The following is a 20,724-nucleotide window of genomic DNA, read 5'->3' as shown; positions in this document are numbered from 1 at the left end:
TTATAATATTTAAAACTAAAGTTGAAAGCTTATTAACTTAAGTAGGTACGAAAGAAGCTTTTTTAAATGCAAAAGTAGATGCGAGTTCTTCTTTCGGTTAAAAAAAATGGTTGTTTTTCAGAAAGATTGTTTTTTTTTTATAAATTACTTTTAAAATCAAAAATTGGAACTACTGCCTAAGATCTTAGCAAAGCTATTTTTTTTTTTTTTGAAAGGATGAGTATGAAGGCATACATAAATTTAATACAAATGGACTTCAATCACAAAATTTTGATAATAATTTTTCAGATCTATATGAAGCACTTTCCTTTCAATCTCTCTCCTGTGATGCTTTTGCAAAGCCTGAAACAAGGCCTGAAAACTAGTAATTTATGTTCTGCAAAAGCTTCCTTTTGATGGAGACTGGTTTGGGGTTTTGGAGGCATGGGATTAAAAGCTTAAATGAAACTCTATTCTGGTGAACACTGCCCCAAAAATTCTTCACTTTTTTGCTATGCATTCTTCGTGAAGCAACTGTATTATATAACCTGCAAAGCAGTATAAGGAGCAAAATTGGCTTTTTTGTTGCAGTGGTGCGAAAGAAACTCTTTCTTATATTTATTATCTTTATTTATTGTAATTAAGTTGTACTTAAGTGGGGAGCACTAATTAATTAGTACTCACTGCATAAGCAGAATGGGGGCATTGTGTATGATAAGATCATAATGTGATTGACCAAGAGAGATAATTTGACGTATTATTGCATTTATCATGGCTTAATTAGTGCTGATTTGTACTTTGTGCTCCTCATAAATATTCAAAGCTTGACATTGACTCAAAATTAGAATAATGGTATTTGTTGTATGGGAATGGGATAAAGGAAGAAAGCCAATTTAAAAGGCTCATAGCATGCATGACTCTTTCTTTAAAAGAAGTGAAGTCTTTAAGAGATAAATATTCAAAACTGTCGAGCCATTGCACTCACAAAGCTTAAAGCAATAAAGCTTAAAGCAAGAGATAGATTTTGCAACAGCTCATGCATGGTTTATCAGTCAACAAGCAGCTACCATCTCTTTTTCACTCTTTCTATTTTTGTCCCAATGGTAAGTGGCCATGTAATCTTTTTTTTTTTTTGTAATTTTTTTTTTTTTTTTTTTTTTTTTGGGGACATTTAGGCCATTTAAGGCGAACTCACACACACAACGCATACACATGGACTCGAACCTTGGACCTCTTAGTTGGAAGCCTAAGCTCTCAAACAATAGGCCAATGGGAGTTGTGTGCCATGTAATCTTCGTATAGATTTTTCTCATTGTGACTGCCAAATGCTGGTCTCGGGACTTGGATGAAAACAAATTATTATTGATATATCATCAAAAAAATTATATTGATCGGGCATGAATCTTTAGGCAAAATCAAGTTGGAAACTTTAAAAATTAAACCTGGGTCCATCTGAACTCCTATTTTAGCAAACTTATAGTTGAATTGAATGTCTAAAAAATACGAACCCAACGACACCAAATTCGACTCAATCCAAGCTCAAATGGGTCCAAATCAAAGTCCCAAGTACATTTGGAAAGTTCAAACCATAATTTATATTACTAAACGGTTTCCAAACACAACATGCTTATAGTCGAATCAAGCAACTCGATGAGTTGAATCTAACGAACCCAAGGTTGTCAAATTATGATATCATTAAGACATTCAAATGCCTAAGAAAAAAAGAATGAACATCGACCGTCCATTCAAACCACTCCCAACTTATCCTTGATATTCATCTTATTTGCTGGTCATGACATTCTCATAAAACTATAAATAGACATCTCATTCCTCATTGAGAGGGAAGGAAGGGACCCAAGTAAGGAAGAAAAGAAGAAAATAAGAGAAGGAAAAGAAGGAAAAGAAGGAAGAAAGTTCACTTACCACCATGCTCCTCCTCGACCACCGCCGAACTTCTGTTCGGCCGCCAACTAACACCAGGTTTCTGTCTGGCCACCAACTAACGTTAGACTTTCACTCGGTTTGCAACTATTATTGGACTTCCGCCTGACCACTGACTGATGCCAGACTTCTGCCCGTCATCGGACTATCATCAGACTTTTACCTGACGCCAGAATTTCGTCCTTTGCCGAACTTTTACCCGACGTCGAACTTCCGTCTGTCGCTAGATTTCTACACGACACCGGACTACCGCTCGTCGCCGAACTTTTGCCCATAGCCAGACTTTCGTCGGACTACTATCCGACGCCAGACTTCCGCCTATCATCAAACTTCTACCTGACGCCGAACTTCCACCTGTCGTCCGACTTTCGTCGGACTTCTACCCGACGCTGGACTTTCGCCTATCATCGGATTTCTACCCAATGCTGCATTTTCACCCATCGTCGGACTTATGCCAGTCATCGAACTTTCGTCAGACTTCTACCCGAAGCCAAATTTCCGCCCGTCGCTGGACTTCTGTCTATCGCCAGACTTATACCAAACACTGGACTTCCACTCATCGCAAGACTTTTATCGGACTTCTACCTGACACCAAAATTAAAAAAGCAAACTACCTAAACAAGATAATGTATTCCATTGAATGCATCAAAATATTTAACGTATTTAAAATAAGTCAAATTGTTTGTCATACTCAATAGAAAGCACCATATTGCTTGGCGCAGCAATATGGCACATTCTATTGAATGCACCATTTAGTAAAGCACATTGCTACAGTATGGCCCACTAGGTGGCATATATGATAAATGTGTTAATTTGTATGATACATTCTAAAGAATACATCAAATCACTTGACACTACCTAAATTTTAAATTTTAAAACACATGTACTTCTCCTGCTAAAAACATGTGTTATACATGTTCTTTCTTTAAAAAAATCCTATAGATTATAGGATGATGTTGTATATATATGTATTTAAAATGTTGATGTGCGTCACTATTCCATGACTCTATGTTATTTATTTAATATATGAGTACAAATAGCAGTACTTGCAAAATATTAAAAAAAAAAAAATACTTTCATGGAAGATCTAAAGCTATTGAAATGAAGAGGGAGAAAGACTCATCTCGGAGTACTTTGGTGCTATAGAGCAAGAAGCACATCCATGTGATGACTAGTGATTTGTTGGCACTTTTCTCTGCATATTGATAGAAATTCTACTTCAATTTCTTTTTTTTTTTTTTGAAATTAATGGGCACCAAAAAATTATCATCTAATTGAGCACAGATTTTGGTGAAAATAGTGAATTGCAAAATAATAATTAATCAGTGACTTGTATGGCTGAAATTATAACTTCATGGATTAATTTTGATATCAAATGGACTCTAATTAAGTGATATATATTTATATTTAATTTTAGACGAGTCTAATCACGTCTCTTAGGGGTGGTCGGCACCGCCGTCACCATGCCTTCATATGATCAAATGGATTGTCGACCAACCCACTCAATTTCTCGCATCACAAGCACTCCAATCATGATCTCAAATCATCCCAAATTCGTCCATTTTTGCATTGTTTATCATACTAAATCTAAATTTATCTGAGCTTATACAAACTCACTCATCATAACTTTTTTTCCACAAAATATTTATTTTATTGGATCATCATGTTCTGACCCATTGCAACACTGATACGTAACAAGCTAAGCCACGTTGGAGTAGATCATAACATGAGGAAAAGTTTCAATTTAGATAAGATGTAACAATATATATTTAATTGTCCTCAAACATCTATAATCTATTTGAAAGAAATTTACATAACATTTTTTTTATCATTACGAACCAACATATATAGAGCTACTAATAATCTATTAATGAAAATGATAATAGGCTTCGGCCTCATTTTACCCAATAAAATAATAATAAAGATATATGTAAAATGATCAGGACATAGAACAATACACCACGACAGAGTATAATTTACTATAATTTTAGAAAAAATCACCTACAATTAAAAAGACTTTTCAATACACCAAAGAATGCAACACTTCAAGTTAAATAAGAAAAGAAAAATATAAAAAAAAAGCTGCTTATACTGACTTGCAACACTGCGTTGCCGGGATTTGGAGCTCCGCAACACTTTGCTCTCAATCTATAGCCCAAGCCTAGAGCGTTGCCACACTTCAGCATACAACATTGCAACACTTGCATGAAAAAAAATAAAAGAAAAGAATATAAGGGCATTGATCCCTGCAACTCCGAGAGAGCTCAACCAATGGATTTTAAGTTTGAGACAATAGTAAAACCCAATTGATCATTATAATCTAATTTCACACAAAACTAACATCTTATAATTAAGTAGATTTTGTGAATAACACTATGATCAATGGAGTTCAAATCATATCTTACTCAATTATAAATATTGACAAATATAAATACTTTAGTTAGTTCTCGAAATAGAAACTACAATAATACTACTTAACATTTATGCAGTCGTATTTCTATGGCCAATATTTCTATTCCACAGAGTTTTACCCGCAGTTTATAACAAGCAATGACAAGGGACAAGGGTATAAGTGATCATGAGATTGCGAGTTAAATTTATTGAGCCTCGGCTCAAATTAAAGCTTTTTTGTCAAACGAGCCCAAATTTGAACTTGACGAGGCTCAGCTCATATATCATGAATCGAGCTCAAGCTTGTAGTTATGAGCTCGACTTGAACTTGAGCTTGAGTTTGAGTTTGGCCTGCCATTGGGAAGGCGAACTTGTGATTCATTCTCCACTTTTTATTTTATGAGATTCATTCTCCTTTTTTTTTTAGATTAATTCTCCATTTGAGTCACTTATGCCTCTAATTAGGGAACTTTTATTTGGTTTGGTCACAGGACGTAGCTCTACGTTCGGCCGGCAGTAGAATCGCGCCACGCGTTCTCACTATTTATCGCGCGCCCCGACAACCCGACCCAGAACTAACCCAGGATGGCTCGATATTTATTGATTTTGCTAGATATTGCTCGATATTGCTCTGTATTGCTAGGTATTGGTCAATTTTGCTCGGCAATAACCAATACCGAGCAAATATCGAGTAATACAGAGCAAATACCGAGTAATACCGAGCAATACCGAGTTGTACCTAGTTTTTCTAGAAAAACTCGGTACAACTTGGTATTGCTTGGTATTGGTCTTCACAGAGCGGTATTTCTCATTATTGCCAAGCAATACCTAGCAATACCGGGCAATACCGAGCAAATACCGAGTAATACCTCGCAATACGCGAACATAGCATTCTCGAGTTCCAGTCCGGGTCAAGTCGTCGGGCCGCGCGGTAAAGAGTAAGAGCACGTGGCAACATGTTATTGGCGGCTGAACGTAGCTCTACGTCCGGTCAGAGAACGTAATAATTGTTCCTAATTAGGGGTGTTCATTGGTTCTTTGATAAGTCAACTATTAGGAAATTAAGAAATTTTATAGCATGAATATCTAAAGAATTTAGCAAGATTTGGCTGTACAGCTTCAAATTAATTTTAAAATTAATATAATATAAAATTTAATTTATTAATTGTATATTATAGTCGTTTTAACATGAAGCTGATGATTATAAAATTCATATGAATATTATATTCATACTAGTTTTATTGCACGTGCATTCACCTAAATTACTTTGATAAATAAATAAGAAAAATGATTAAGATTAAAACTTTTAAATAAACGATTAAAAACAACACCATTAAGCATCTATGTCTTCTCATGAAATATGTATATTGTCTAGTTTTAAACATTCATCTTTTTATAAAAAATTTTATTTATAAAAATTCATCAACGGGCCTATGTGTTAATTCATAAGAAATTAGTCTTTAAAGGGATCAAATGTTCGCTAATGTAGTAATGCTCAAAGAACTACAATTAAAAAAAAAACCTAAAGAGGTAATGATCCCAACTATAATACATGAAATAGAGGAAAAAGTTTATCATAATGGAGATTATAAAAATAAAGATTATATAATATTTTATGATTAATTTATTCGCCCATGATAAACTTTTACAACCTCCAACTAATTAATTAATAAAAAGTGCAAATTACTTACCTTTATCCAAAAGTAGATGCAAACAAACAATATTGAAATTCACTATTAATAAATAATATGTTTTGGAAAGTGATTAAAAAAAATAATAGAATTACAATTGCAATATATATTAATGATAATAAACAAATCAGTATTCTAAATTAATAACACATATTTCATAAGGTTGACGATTTAAAATAATTACATCAATATGAAAAATATCATGCAAAATTCAGTAAATTCTATTTACATAATTAATTACAAAATATACATGCAGTCAAATAACTTTATGTATACTTGTCCATAAAATAATGATAGGTTTTTTGGCCAACTGAAATAATAAATAATAAAAATAAATTAGATTCTTTGATATTAACTGGAAAAAATATATTAACAAATATGAACAATGATTTTCAAATATGAATTATTTAAACATATAAATAAATTATGTGTTAGAAAGAAAACAAAATAGCATGATATAATTACAAATTAAATATGCTAAAAATAAATTTTCTTAATTTAAGTAATATCAAGAATATCTATAGAATTTTAAGAAATAATTAAGTATTGTTCCATAAGAATATCTATAGAAAATCAAAAAATTATCAAAAGAGAACCGATATAATTCAATCAACTTTAATGCATGCATATAATTATAATTAAACGCCCTTTGTATCAATTTTTCTTAAAATTTAATAGTTATATGTTAAAAAGAAAAATTTTGACAAATGAATTTTAGTTTGTTTTCTGTAAAAATAATTTTGTTGTTTCACCCAAATAATTTGAATCCTTCTAAGAAATTTGTAATGAAGATGAATACATATTTTGTAATTAAAAAATTTTGAGTAATAAGAAATGTTTTAAAGTAATAAAAAAAGTTGATGAAAAAATCTTATTTTTTTATTATATAGATTTCAATGTATTATTTCAACTTCAATTCTTCTTAAAGTATTTTTTTTAATTGATTTAGGGAAGATGAAGAATTCTGACATAATATAACATCATGCATATAATTTTGCATTCAAATAAGATTTGTTTTCTTCTTTTCCATGATTTTTTAAGATAAAAAATGCTGAATTTGGTTACGAAATTATCTTTTCTATTGGAAGCGTTTGTATAATAATAAAGACAATTACTATTGTTTGTTTATAATGAACATAAGCTGTATTACTTCATAACATATGAGTTAAACGCATATGCATACCTGAAAAAATGGAAGAGCAATGGAAGTTGTTAACTACTTAACTCATCTCTAATGCCAAATATAAACTCTGATCACCACGCTAGGGAAGCTTTTTCTTTCTCCACTGCTACAGACAAGTTCCGATGATCCCTTCTCCGGTTTCAACTTTATGAAGGAGTTCCACAACGTATTTCAGATTTTGAATGTGAGAAGTTTCACAATTTAAAGCATAATAATGATTGAGAATACAAAGGGTTTCCTCGAGATTTTAATTTCTAAAATGGAATACGAAGCATTTTTTTAATAATGCTAGATGGATGGTCATATTTGATATGAGTTTTAACTACTCATAATCAATTAATGTGAGTTTTATCAATTTTAATTTCAGATAGTTAATGTGAAGAGTTTCACAATTTCATGTATAATAATAACTAAGAATATAAAGGGTTACACTTATTTATTAATTATTTATAATACAATGAAGGGACAAGATAATTTTAGAAGAAATAAAATAGATGATCAAGATTTGATTTGAAAGAAAATTCAAGTGGCTTTTATAATAGAAGTATTATGTTAATTTCAAATTCTATTGGCCATCCATTTTATACTATAATACTAATAAAATACGAGTGTAACTTAGGAGGTCTATTTTATAAAATAAATTTAGATTTATACTTTAATTAATTTTTTTAAATTATTAATTATTAAAATTATAAAATTTTAACATTTATTAAAGAATGAATATTAATTAATGAATTATGTTCTTAATTTCTCAGATTGACATAAATTAAAAATATAATGCAAATAAATATATTAGTTATTTATATTTGAATATAGGATAAATGCAATTAAAATCTTTGGCATTTCAACAATTAGCTCTCATTTAAATGCAATTAAAAATTAAAATGTCATGTATTTAATTAAATTAGTTTTAAAATAATTTAAATGTACAAATAAAATGAGAATAAATGCAATGCAATTACAATTTAAAATATCATGCATTTAATTAAATAAGTTTTAAAATAAATTAAATATACAAATAAAATGAAAATAAATGCAATTAAAATCTTTGGCATTGCAGTTATTAATTAAATGAAATGGATTAAAACTCAAGCATTTAGAGGAATTAAAATCAAATTTGATTAGGTGTATTTAAGGGGCATTAAATTACATAAGTATTATTTTTTAAAATTATTAATGATTTATAATACAATGAAGGGACGTGATAATTTAAAAAAAAATAAAATGAATGGCCAAGATTTGCTATGGGTGGAAATTCAAGCCCCTTTTATAATAATAGTATAGATTTAAGCGGGAATACTTTTACCTTATAACAAATTTTAACCCTCTCAAATGGACTATTAATAATTATAATTAATTAATTGACATTAAAAATATACTTCAGACAATTAATAAGTTTAGTTGATTTTGTGACTTTTGTCTTTCTATATGTTGCATTCAATGCTCAAATGTATCCAACAACCCGTAACCTTTACCTAATTTATTAAATTATTATTATGAGAATTGTTGAATCTGATCTCATATCTGTTGACTTTTTGAAATTTTCGTTGACCTCTTCCCAATTTGGATCACAACATCACCTCCACAATCATTCTCAAAATTCAAAATACTTTTAAAAAAAGTCAAATCTATTTTTTTTTATTCAAATATAATCGAGCAAGTTGAGCCGCAAATCTAAATAATATTGATGAAAACTCCAATCTTCATATCAACTTTGACTCTGGGCCTCTCTCTCTCTCTATCTCTCTCTTAATATTTAAAACTGATTCTAGATTGCTTAGGCAACTACAAAGACACAATCCATGGAAATGGAGTCCAAAAAATCACTGCTCCTGTCCACATTTTCTCAGAACAACATGAAGATGACTCAATGCCAAATATTTTTAAATACCTTAGTTTTTTTTCTGAGTTGAAATCTTGTTTTAAACACATAAAGCAGGAGGAGCGGACGGTGTTCACGGTTTGCATGACTTCGATTGAGTGAGGCGGAGTAGACCAGAGGTAACGGACGCAACGTGGCATATGGAAAACTGGAGCCAAGAAACAGTTTCTTACGACCGATGAGGGGGCTGCTTCTTAAGGCAACAGTTGAAAGCTGACCCGTGAAGTGGAAGAAGAACAGTAGGTTATTTGTTGTTGTTGTTGGAGAAGCTAGACACGGGCACGGGAGGTGCTGTTCAAGATCTTGTGCGCTGGAGCAGGTTGGAGAGTCAAGATCGGGCACGTGACATGTTAGAAGACGAGATTTGCCTATGATTAAATCTTGGTTTAGATCTTTTGAAGTGGGAGCCTCAAGATCAGACTTGGATGAGTGGTTGATGGGAAGTGGGTGTTCACACGGATTGGAGTCGTGGTAGCAGGATCAAAAGCCTCAGAGTAGATTACACAATAAGCGAACACCTAACTCAGAATTGGACGAGTGGATAGTGCAAAGTCGCAGGCTGGAGCCCGCACAAGTATCCGAGGAAGACGTACTGACGAGATGGATGATGCTCGGTGCTAGAGCAAGGCAAGGCAGTTCCGCGCGGGGAGCAAGCGATGCACAAGGCAAGGGCATGCATATCACGGGAGGAACAATGATGGATGCCAGGCACGTGGGGGTCGGAGCGCGAGCTGGAGCCGTGGATTGGAACGCACATTAAAGGCCGTTCATGAGTGGGATTGGGCTCGGTTTGGCGGGTTTGCAAATGGAGTTAGTGTATGGAGCTAGTCGAATTGCACATAGTGTGAGTTCTTATAAACGGGTGGTTCTTTAATAGTAAAATCGGACCAAGATGGAGATTATAATGTATTATTCTGATTTTACTTACGATGTTATGCGAGACACATCACACTAGTGTCCAAATTCCTATATATAGTATGTTTAGGAAGATGTAATTGAGCCCCCTTTAGTAGCCCACATTAAATAAAGGTAAGATTTTTCATGTGTAACCTCTCTCTCTCTCTCTCTCTCTCACCCAAGAACAAAAAAATCATTCTTCTTCCTCATAAAAGAAACATAACATTGTAAGGCAATAAATGGTAGAATTATTGTTCTTAAAGCAATTTTTTATTACAATTTTTTTTTATTAAAAATTTTTGTAGTAGAAAATTACTGTAAAAAACAATAAGAAAGATGTTCCAAACAAAGCCTTAATAGTGTTGCCAAATTTCCTCCCATTCATTATTCCTTACATTATGCTTCTTTTTTATTCTCTCTTGATGTTTATGATCTTATACGAAGAGTTGTGCATGATAAACGATCCAAGTATTCATGTAGAGCTTTGATTTGTGACTTTGACCTTCACCTTTGTCTTGATGTTACATCACCCTGAATTATTTATTAGCGTTCTAAATTAAATTTTAGCACTTATATAACCCAACAGATTCTCTATGTTAAATTTCAAGCAAATTAGAGAGTTCAAAATATGTTTTTTAATAGTTTTTGCTCTAATTAATACGTAAACTTCAGGATATAAGAGAATTTATTACTTAATTCACAGACTCAAGGGAAGGCCACTGTGATGTCAAGAAAATGATCTTATCTTATAATTTTTTTAAAAAATTATAATTTTGTGTCATAAAATTTGTCAAAGATTTAATATACATTTTTCCTTTCATAAAATTGAAGTCCCAAAATAAAAGGCAAAGGATACATCATAAAAAAATTTGTTTGATCAAACACTAAACTCGATGCAATATTTGAATTGGAAACTTCCAAACAAATTTTTAGAGCAATTCGAACTCCGATTTTAACAAACTTATAAACGAACATAACAACTCAATAAAATGAATCCATCAACAACAGCATGATCATATCTAACATCAATGGGCCCAAATCAAGCACGTAATGTATAGTTATAAATTTCATGATATTAATTAAAGAATAAGATGATCACTAAATATTACATATTTAAAAGTCAAATCGGGTCTCATGTCAAGAAAAATCCAACAAGCCTAAGATCACTCTATTATAAGGTCATCATGACACTTAAATGTGAAACAGACGGTCTATGATCAAAGGAATTAATAATAGTCATTCGATTAAATTCTTTTGAACTTGGCCAAAATAACCGAAGTGTCCCTCTGAAAAATTATAAATAGACTCTAATTCTATATAGAATGGAGGAGCTTGAACCTAAACTTAGAGATAGCTTGGGAATTTGAATAACTCTTAGAGCTTTTCCCAAAGACCGACATTGACGACAAGTGCCTCTAATCACCAATATTTCATTAACGGCGCCCAAGCTCCATTATCATACATCAACATTTGAATATCAACGCCAACAATGTGAAGTTGTGCAAAGGTTGACAACATGAAATTGGTGAAGGTTTGTAATAGCACGCACTATTTAACCAATATTGATGGCATAAACATTCATGTCCATCATCAAGAGGTGTCTGATTGTATCATTCAACGATCGACATTGAGAGGTGGATGACATCAAGCGATGTCTAATATTTGATTATCAGTGGCATACAATGGCATCAGTTGATGGGTGTATGTAGACGTGTATGTCAACACAGAAGATGAATATGTGCACAAACATTCCATCATATTTAAAATAAAATATGCCTATTTATATTTTGATGGAATTTATACTTTAAATAATATATTAATTAAGATAAATATCTTAATATTAGATATATAAATATATGTATGTAAATCCGCCGTTTAATATCTAAATATTATTAAATACGCGTGCGTTCCCACTAATTCAATTAACATAGTAATTAAGTGGCATTTGCAGTTAGTTGTGTAGGTTAAGAATTAACCAAACCCACGCTTTTTCTCCGCTTCTCTGTCTCTCTCCGCCTTGCCGACCGGTATCTTATAGATCTTGACAGAACGGAAAGGAATTGGAGAATGATTGCAATTACGAGACGTTCTTGCATTTCTGTCAGCCATTTTTAGATGGGGTAATTAGCCTGTTTCTCTTCTCTTTTTATCTTCCTTTTTTCGATCCCGAGTTGAAGTTTTACGGGTGGGATGATTTTTTCAAGCTTTAATGATTCAATATTTGTATGATATTTGAGATGGTTTTGATTTGATCTTTGCGATTACCAATATTTCGACACCGATGTTCAACAATTTAGTCGTTTCCACCGGGAGAAGTAGTTGATTTGTCTCTATCAGAAAAGATGATGTAATTAACTTTTTACGGCTGTTTGGATACAAATGCTATTTAATTCAAGCAGGGTTTAATAAATTTATCATCTGAATTTGAAAAAGCCTGAGGGGCTAAATCTTGAAAATGATTCGGCATGACAACCGTTTAATTCAATTAAATTGTAGCAAATAGTTCGACTATTTGTTTGAGTATTAAAATATTTATTTGGTATAAGATTTATGACCAAAATCACCGAGGTGAATGCCACGGGATGGGTGAGACAGGAGCGTAAGAGTTTATGACTGATGAAGCTTCTGGAAATCATAGCGACGACGGAGAATGCAAGTTGTTCTAATGATATAAGCTGTTTTAATATATCGATTTAATGGGAAAAAAACCTAAAGTGGGCACGAATTGTTCATAGGTTCTTGATGGTAATAAAAAAATTGAGCCATTTACAAGGGGAAAAAAGACAACAAGGTTTGCTATGAGCATCTAAAAAAATATCTACATTTGATACTTATACTGTAGCATTCTCAAGTATTACCTGCTCTGTTTATGCCTTTAAAATCTAAGAGATGCTAATTTCTAACTTGTGGTTTATTGATTCAGGAGTTATAGATCATTTAACCAACTCCTCTCATAATTTTATTTTATATACCACTTGTTCTAGCATGAAGAAAATAACCATGGCTGATAGATTCTTGATCATTGTGGCAGACAAAGGAGATATTCTTATAAACATATCCGTTACACTTCTTAATGATATGTAGAAAACTGCTGTAATGAGAGAAGGATGATGAAATATCCCTTTGAAGTTTTAAGCTTGTGTGGTTCTCTTGTTTTGAGTTAAGGTAGTTTTGTGCTGACTAATGAAACAAGAGTCATGGGCAGTCAACCTTAGAGTAGATAAGCATAGTGGTTGATCAATTGATAGGTGGTGAGCATTAGACGCTCGTCTGATTGTTGGGTAATTATGATTAATGAGAGCAATGGAGATTAATGATAGAGATGTTGCTACATAAAGTTGCCATGTGTCATCTCAAGAGTGGCTAGTGAAATGACTCCGATTTCTGTGAGACCACAATGAAAAGCTAGATCTTCTAAAATCCAAGGAATAAATTAGATTGAAATGATTAAATATTCATAGTGTCAACAATATCCAATCATGTCAACAATTTTTGGATGATCTGATTAGTATGCGAATGCGATGGATGATAAGATCTAGGTGGTGCATCCATGGATGGTTGGGCGGTCTCCTAGCTGACCAACAAAATAAGTGAAATATGTTAATATTCCTCAAGGTCGAGTTGATATGCAATTTAATGCTAGACCAATCTCTCTAGGAGCATGTTCCAAATCTAAGCATATATGGTGGTCAAACTGTCTGAATTAGATTTTACATGTAGACATATTGATGAATTTAATAAGGATATTGATCGAGTTGTTACACATTCCCAAACCCCACATTTACAGGAATTGTGCATTGGGTATACCTTTTTTATTAATAATGTTCTTATATGCTTCTTATTTTAACTTGTACTTTATGATTAGAACTTGCTACATGTTCAAATTCACATCTATAGGAATGTGATAAGTGTCTTAAGACACTAAGATTCAATAGTGATGCTTCATGATTTAGATACGAAGCACATGTGTGTGTGCACCTTTTGAGCATAAGGGTGGGAACCCATTCTTCAATGTGCATGCATTTTTTAGATTGTCGTTAATAGAGTAGAGAATGAGGCAAATAGTTATTATGGACCCTCTAATTATTATGGTGCATTATGCAAATAATATATGAAAATATCAAAGAGAGTTTTTATTTATCAATGTTCTTATGTGAAACACTCCTAAGTAAGAAATTATTATGGCATGTGGGAGCTTTTGATTTAGCCCCATATTTTATAATTAAAAAACTATTGTGGTTTAGGTATATTAGTGATTGACTTTCAGTATCAACTTAAATTTTTTGAGTTGAAATAAATTTGACCACTTTTTTTGAAGGCATAATTATTGCATTGGGCCTAATAAGGGTAGTAAACATAGTCAAGATTTAGTTATGTTGAAGAGACTGATACATAGCTCCCATGGTTTTGCTATCCATAAAGGAGCAATTAAGTGACTCTCAACAACTCATTGTGGAAGACATGACTAAACGAACTCTTTGATGTTTTTCCCTTTTTGGAATATAGCACTCAGCTTATTTTCTTGGAAGTTTTTTGACTTGAGATGGAATCATGATAATGTGGTGAGCTTTCACCTATGTGGTATTCATGCTAAAGCATGCGAGAATAATGGCTTTAATTTCTCATCAAATTATTGAAAATGTGTTAATTTGTTTGCATAGATATACTAGTGGTTTGCCCTGCTCGTACCATTCAACTGAAGCATTTGAGTTGAATAAGTGTCCAGCGACTAGTGTATTAGGTCCAACTTGTAATCTCACCTCCTAAAAAAATGGGTATCAGAACTAGCCTTAAAAAAATAAAATCTTGAGATTCATTATTGAGGTTTTTTAAGAGATAGGGCAATTAAATTGAAGTTTTATTGTTTAAACCTTTTGGAGATGTACTAATTAAGGACATAAGAAATGATGTTTGTACTTCTGTTAAGGTTGCAATTAAATGATTAAAAGAGGTTTTACTGATTAAACCTTTTGTTTCTTATATTGGATGGAATTCTTGAGGAGTAAGAATTGAAGTCCTTTTAGGTGTCCTCATAGCTTTATGCCTGTTGATCATGCAAATATAGGAACTTGTGGAATTTAATCTTGATAGGCTTTGACATACCTCAAATTTCGTATTTTGCAACTGAGATGGATGATTCCTGTGAAACTATGTGTGTATGTGTTATTTCTAAATTTATCTATTGGTGACGCTTGACCCTACTAACAAGTTTGGGTAGCTAGAGCAAGAGAGCGGGAAAATGAAATCAGTATAGAGAGTAAATGAGAAAATAAATAATCTCTTTGAATAATAAAAATGGCTTGAAGTCAAACATATACCTCTTAACCTCCTATTTATAGGATCAAGAGGATTACAAAAATGATACACTTAAAAAAATAAAGAAATTTTACATGATTTAACAACTACAAACTGAAATAGATAACTAGGATGGGAGTGCACATGTAGCCATCTTCCTTTGATGTTTCTCAAGATGTCGCTAGCGAGTACGCTAGGCAAGTTCTCAGGGAAAATGCCTTGGGTGAATCCTAAAGTGGACTCCCCCGGGTGAGTGGCGAGTCTTTTGTTTTGAGTGAAGGGTCTTTTAGGCATGTGGCTATGAGCTGGTGATGAACATAGTTGATGAAGCCGAGGTAGTGGGCTCTGTAGGTGCATACCTCTTGTAACTTGGACGAGAATATTCATGTAAGACAAATATCTTTGACTGAGAGAACCGTTGAAAGAGTTAAATCCTCATAAGACATTTGTCTTTTCGAGTGAAGGGTTACTGAAGTGAGTTCTTTTATTGAATTTGCTCGGAATATGTGCAACCTTGATCGAATTCTCTAGGGGCGAGCTCCTATAATGCAAGTTTCATTGGGGCGAATACATGTTTGTTCCTTACCTAATTTCAATAAATGATCCTCGAGATGAGACTCGTTTTGGGCTAGTGTGCTTGTTGACCAAGCTCTTCGAGGTTAAACCTATTATTTGGTACCTGCAAGCTACCTATATGGGTATATATGGACATGCAACATATATTCTCAAATAATTTGCTTGTGGTTGTGCTCATGCTTACATTCTATATTGAGAATATCATTAAGGCATTCTAGGGATATGGATTTGATAGGAAACACTTGAAGATATCAAGTGAAACCTACGATCTTAACAAAAACAACGAGAATCTCCACAAATCCAATGGAAAATCAGATAAAAACTAGAATTTTCTTGCAAGAACACAAACTAATGGAAGAAAATAGCAAGATTCAAATGATCTTCTATTCGAGAGGTGGATCTTTCTCTCCAAAATCTCTAGACGCCGCTAGAGCCCAAAAACCTAAGAAATCTCAAATTTCAGCCAAATTCAAGATGCCCTAACCCTAGGAAATCAAACTATTTAATGCATACAATTCGAAAGGAAATCTCCAAACAGTCCCTACATTCAAAATTCCCTCCTAAATCCCTAAAAAATCTGTCCCAGAAAGCTCCCTTGGATTTTGCAGTCTGATCGGCATATGCAAGAGGTAGATTCTTCCGCCTGTTTTTTGCCTGAGCCGAACCTGTGTAGATTGGCTGGACCGGTTTAACAATAATCCCCTCCCAAAGATCCACCTTATCCACAAGATGGAAATACAACACCTTCCTCCATTTCCTCGTCATCACAAATGGTAAGAATCTGAAGAGTTCGTTCCTTACACCTGTGCCCTGGAGTATACTTCGCGTCACATCTGAAACAGATCCGTTCACCCTCTTTTCATGTAATTCCATTTCTGTGAGCTTCTTGATGTTGCCCCCAAGTTTTTTTCTCCTGCAGTCTTTTCCTTTAAAGCCCTCTAAGAATATCTAGTGTTGGCTCCTTGGATGCCAATAAGGTGGTGGTCATCCTGTACGAGTCTCCTGAGCTGTTGCCTTCCATCCCTCTCCAGGTGTCTCTGATCATCCACCGACTAAACTAGCTCCATGGCCTCTCCCAAGTTATAAGGCCTCATCACTCTAACTACTGCGCGGATCTCTAGTGTCAGTCCCTTCATAAGATTTCTCCCGATATTTCATCATTGAACCATCATATGTCAAGGCGAAGAATTGCTCGTAGAAGTCTCATCTCCTACCAGTTCAAAAATATTTTGCCAAACAATCTTTGAACTCCCCCAACTCCGTATGGGTTGTCGCATGTCTCTCCACTGGTATCAAGTCAAAGTCTTCCCTTCTAAACATAGGTCATTTGCTGTCAGTCTCTCCTCCTTCATCAACCTGTTGAAAGTAAAGTACCTTTCCACCCTGTAGATTCATCCATGTGCATCTTCTCCCTCAAAAATAGGCATATTCAGTTTCCTTACTCTCAGATCTCTTTCGTCAACTCTATCAGCCCAGGAAATTTCTCTAATACCAATTTGAAAGGAAACACTTGAAAATCTCAAGTGAAACCTACGATCCTGACAAAAACAGAGAGAAATCTCCACAAATCTAATGGAAAATCAGATAAAAATAGGAATTTTATTACAAGAACACAAACTAATGGAAGAAAATATATACAATTGATCTGCTATTCGAGAGGAGGATCTTTCTCTCCCAAATCTCTAGATGCCGCTAGAGCCTAAAATCCTAAGAGATCTCAAATTTTAGCCAAATTCAAGATGTCCTAACCCTAGGAAAAAAAAACTATTTAATGCATATAATTCAAAATGAAATCTCTGAACAATCTCTATATTTAAATTTCCCTCCCAAATCTAAAAAATCTTTCCCAAAAAGCTTCCTTGGATTCTGCTGTCCGATCGGCATATGCAAGATGCTGATTCTTCCGCCTGTTTTCCCCCTGAGCTGGTCCCGTGTGGACCGGTCTAACAGTTTTGCTTTCCAATTTCCATGTTTTTTGGAATTTGTATGATGCTTAGTTAAGTTTTTGAAGTTCTAGCTATGGTTGGTTATTATGTCTGAAATTCAAAACTAGGCCGACAATCGTTCAAATTTAAATTGAATCAAAATTGAAATTGGTGACTCCAACTCGAAGATGGCTCTCTTGAAAAATGTTTGATTCCACTAAAAATTGACTTGACATAATGTATATCCTATTATATTAATAATAATCTCAGTTAGTGATAAAAATTTATTTAATAAATTAGTTAATTTTACTCAATATAGAACATTGTTGGCTCTAATCAAAATTGAAAATTCGATTTCAAGTTTAGGCCAACTTTCTCGAATTCAACTCAACATCATCCCAGTTCTAGCATGACTCTGACGCTTGAACAGGTGGTTGAACTTTTAGGCTTTCTATCAATTTCCTCTACAGAATAGTCTTTGTTAGGTACTTTTGATTTTGTGCAATACTCCTAACAAATTGAGGCATGCTTTATTAACTTTTTTTTTTTAAATTTAGCGTCAATATATGTAATTTTCAACGAAGAAGGATCAAGGAGGGCATTAAAGGATGGCGTTCTATTCGGAAGAAGACGAGCAGAGCCATGGGTATCTTTTTAAGATAGTTCTAATTGGTGATTCTGCTGTTGGCAAGTCAAATTTGCTTGCAAGATTTGCTCGGGATGAGTTCTACACAAACTCCAAGTCTACAATAGGCGTTGAGTTCCAAACTCAGAAGATGCAAATTGATGGGAAGCAGGTGAAAGCTCAGATTTGGGATACGGCTGGTCAGGAACGTTTCAAAGCAGTGACATCAGCATATTACCGTGGTGCTGTTGGAGCTCTGGTGGTTTATGACATAAGCAGGAGCCAGACTTTTGATAGCATCGGCAGATGGCTTAACGAACTGCACAGTAAGAACCATTTTTTTCAATTACAGCATCACCCATCCACAAAGAAAGCGAAACAAACCAAATAAAAAATTCTATTTTTTTTCACAAAATCACAACTAATTTTGCTGACAGTCATGGCCGTCTCAAAATGAACCCTTAACAGCATGAGCTTTTATTTATTTGTTTAGAAAATGCTAACTACCCTAACCTAATAACCACTCAGCTTACTCTGACATGAACGTTGTGACCATCCTGGTGGGTAACAAGACTGATCTGAAAGATGCAAGGGAAGTGAGCACTGAAGATGGCAAGGCTCTCGCCGAAGCACACGGCCTCTTCTTCATGGAAACCTCTGCCCTCGACAACTCCAATGTCACTGCTGCTTTCCAAACCATCGTCAAAGAAATATATGACATATTAAGTAGAAAGATGTTTCACTCCCAAGAGATGATTACTAAAGATGGGAGTTCACTTGGAAGTGGAAGAGCTGTCATACTAAAAGAAGATAATGACAATGAAGCTGCAGGAATTTCAGGCTTCAGGTGCTGTTCGTTCGGTTGAGACAATCTTCATAACATTTTGCATTCATGCTTTATTTCATTCATTTAACTTGTTTCTACCAGCATTTTGTAAATGGATTGTGTGTTCTTTATTATGAAGGAAACATCTAGATGCAAACATTATGTTGATTTTTTTTGTACAAAACATCCAAAAAAAAATTATGGTTACATACATATTATGATCATCATAGCATATTTATTAATCTCAATTTTGTTTTTTTCATCTACATTATGGATTCAAGGGTTGATGTATTATATAGCACTCAAGAAGATAGTATGGGCAACAATTTAATAAGCTTGTTCCAGCTTATTTCTTGTGGGGAAAACAAGCTTGAAAAATGGTGAAGCTATATACTGACCAAGTATTTTCAATAGTTTAATCAAATATAAGACATTCTTATCTAGTATAGAGATAAATGAAAAGAAGACATACAAGTTGGTTGGACATTTGGCAGATAAATAGAGCAAATAATTGATGATATGGAAAAGTGTTTCCTTTAAAGATTACATTAATTTTATATACAAAGTGCGGAGGTTGATTAGAAACAGTTTAAATTAAAATTATTCGTGATATATCATTTTAGGCTTCGTTTGAGACAACTTTATTCTTGTTTTCTAAACTAGCTTTTTAGTATAATTTTTTTTTAACTACAAATTTTTATACTAAAAAGCTGCTTTAGAGATCGGTAAGAAAGTTGTCCAAACAAAGCCTTCCTTAGTGAAGCATAATCAATTTCTCCTAATGGGCTACTTACGAATTATGATCTTGAGTTTTTCATGGATGAGATATTCTTATCCATTCAACATTGAGCTTCCAAATGTTTGACTAGTACTCCTTGGAAGATTTTAACTATGACTATGTATGCAAATTATGTTCATGAAAGATCAACAAGTTCACCGTCTATTGTTGGTGTTTGTGATTGTATGAATGTTTCACATGCATAAATAGGAGAAACAATGTATTCACAGGGTGCGAGTGATAGTGTTTCCATTGATTTTTTAATAGTAAATTATCTATTAAAAATGTCATCCTAAGTTTTTGATTAACTAAAAACTTGCAAACAAATAAAATACTTTATTTCTTGATATCTCATAGGGTTAAAATCAACAATTCAAGTAAAGGAGAACACATAGATAACTCTCACTAGCATCATGGTGGAGTTTATCCCCTATTGAATTGCATGTTGCATAATTTTTTTGATAACTCTCACTAGTAGCATCAATTTGGATTCATGCCGGGTAGGTCGACTATAGAAGCCATACATTTATTAAGAGATTTGATGGGTAAATATAGAGAAAATAAGAAGGATCTACATATGATATTTATTGATTTAGAAAAAAGCATATGATAAAGTTCCAAGAGAAGTGCTATGGAGAGTTCTTGTTAAGAAAGGTAGGGGTAGACCTAAAAAGACTTGGTTAGAAAATCTTAGTAATGACCTTTCTTTATTAGATTTAAGTGAGAATTTGACCT

The 20,724-nt window shown here is 33.4% G+C and overlaps 1 protein-coding gene across 2 annotated transcripts; it reads left to right on the top strand.

Moving 5' to 3' along the window:
* Positions 1–11,939: 11,939 nt before the first annotated feature.
* On the top strand, positions 11,940–19,429 carry LOC110106276 (ras-related protein RABA5a). 2 transcript variants are annotated; one of them, XM_020836109.2, is made up of 3 exons: positions 11,940–12,084; positions 18,318–18,711; positions 18,914–19,429. In XM_020836109.2, exons 2-3 carry the CDS (start codon positions 18,369–18,371, stop codon positions 19,249–19,251), a joined length of 681 nt encoding a protein of 226 aa, XP_020691768.1. In that variant the 5' UTR covers positions 11,940–12,084; positions 18,318–18,368; the 3' UTR covers positions 19,252–19,429. The 2 variants fall into 2 exon arrangements, with proteins under 2 accessions (XP_020691768.1, XP_028553716.1); XM_028697883.1 differs by lacking the exon at positions 11,940–12,084 and adding an exon at positions 18,106–18,190.
* Positions 19,430–20,724: the final 1,295 nt, after the last annotated feature.

Source organism: Dendrobium catenatum, unplaced genomic scaffold (genome assembly GCF_001605985.2).
Source record: "Dendrobium catenatum unplaced genomic scaffold, ASM160598v2 fragScaff_scaffold_1021, whole genome shotgun sequence".
In the NCBI taxonomy this organism is placed as follows: Eukaryota; Viridiplantae; Streptophyta; class Magnoliopsida; order Asparagales; family Orchidaceae; genus Dendrobium; species Dendrobium catenatum.
The sequence above is the reverse complement of the archived record's forward strand: the minus strand, read 5'-3'. Positions and strand labels throughout refer to the sequence as shown.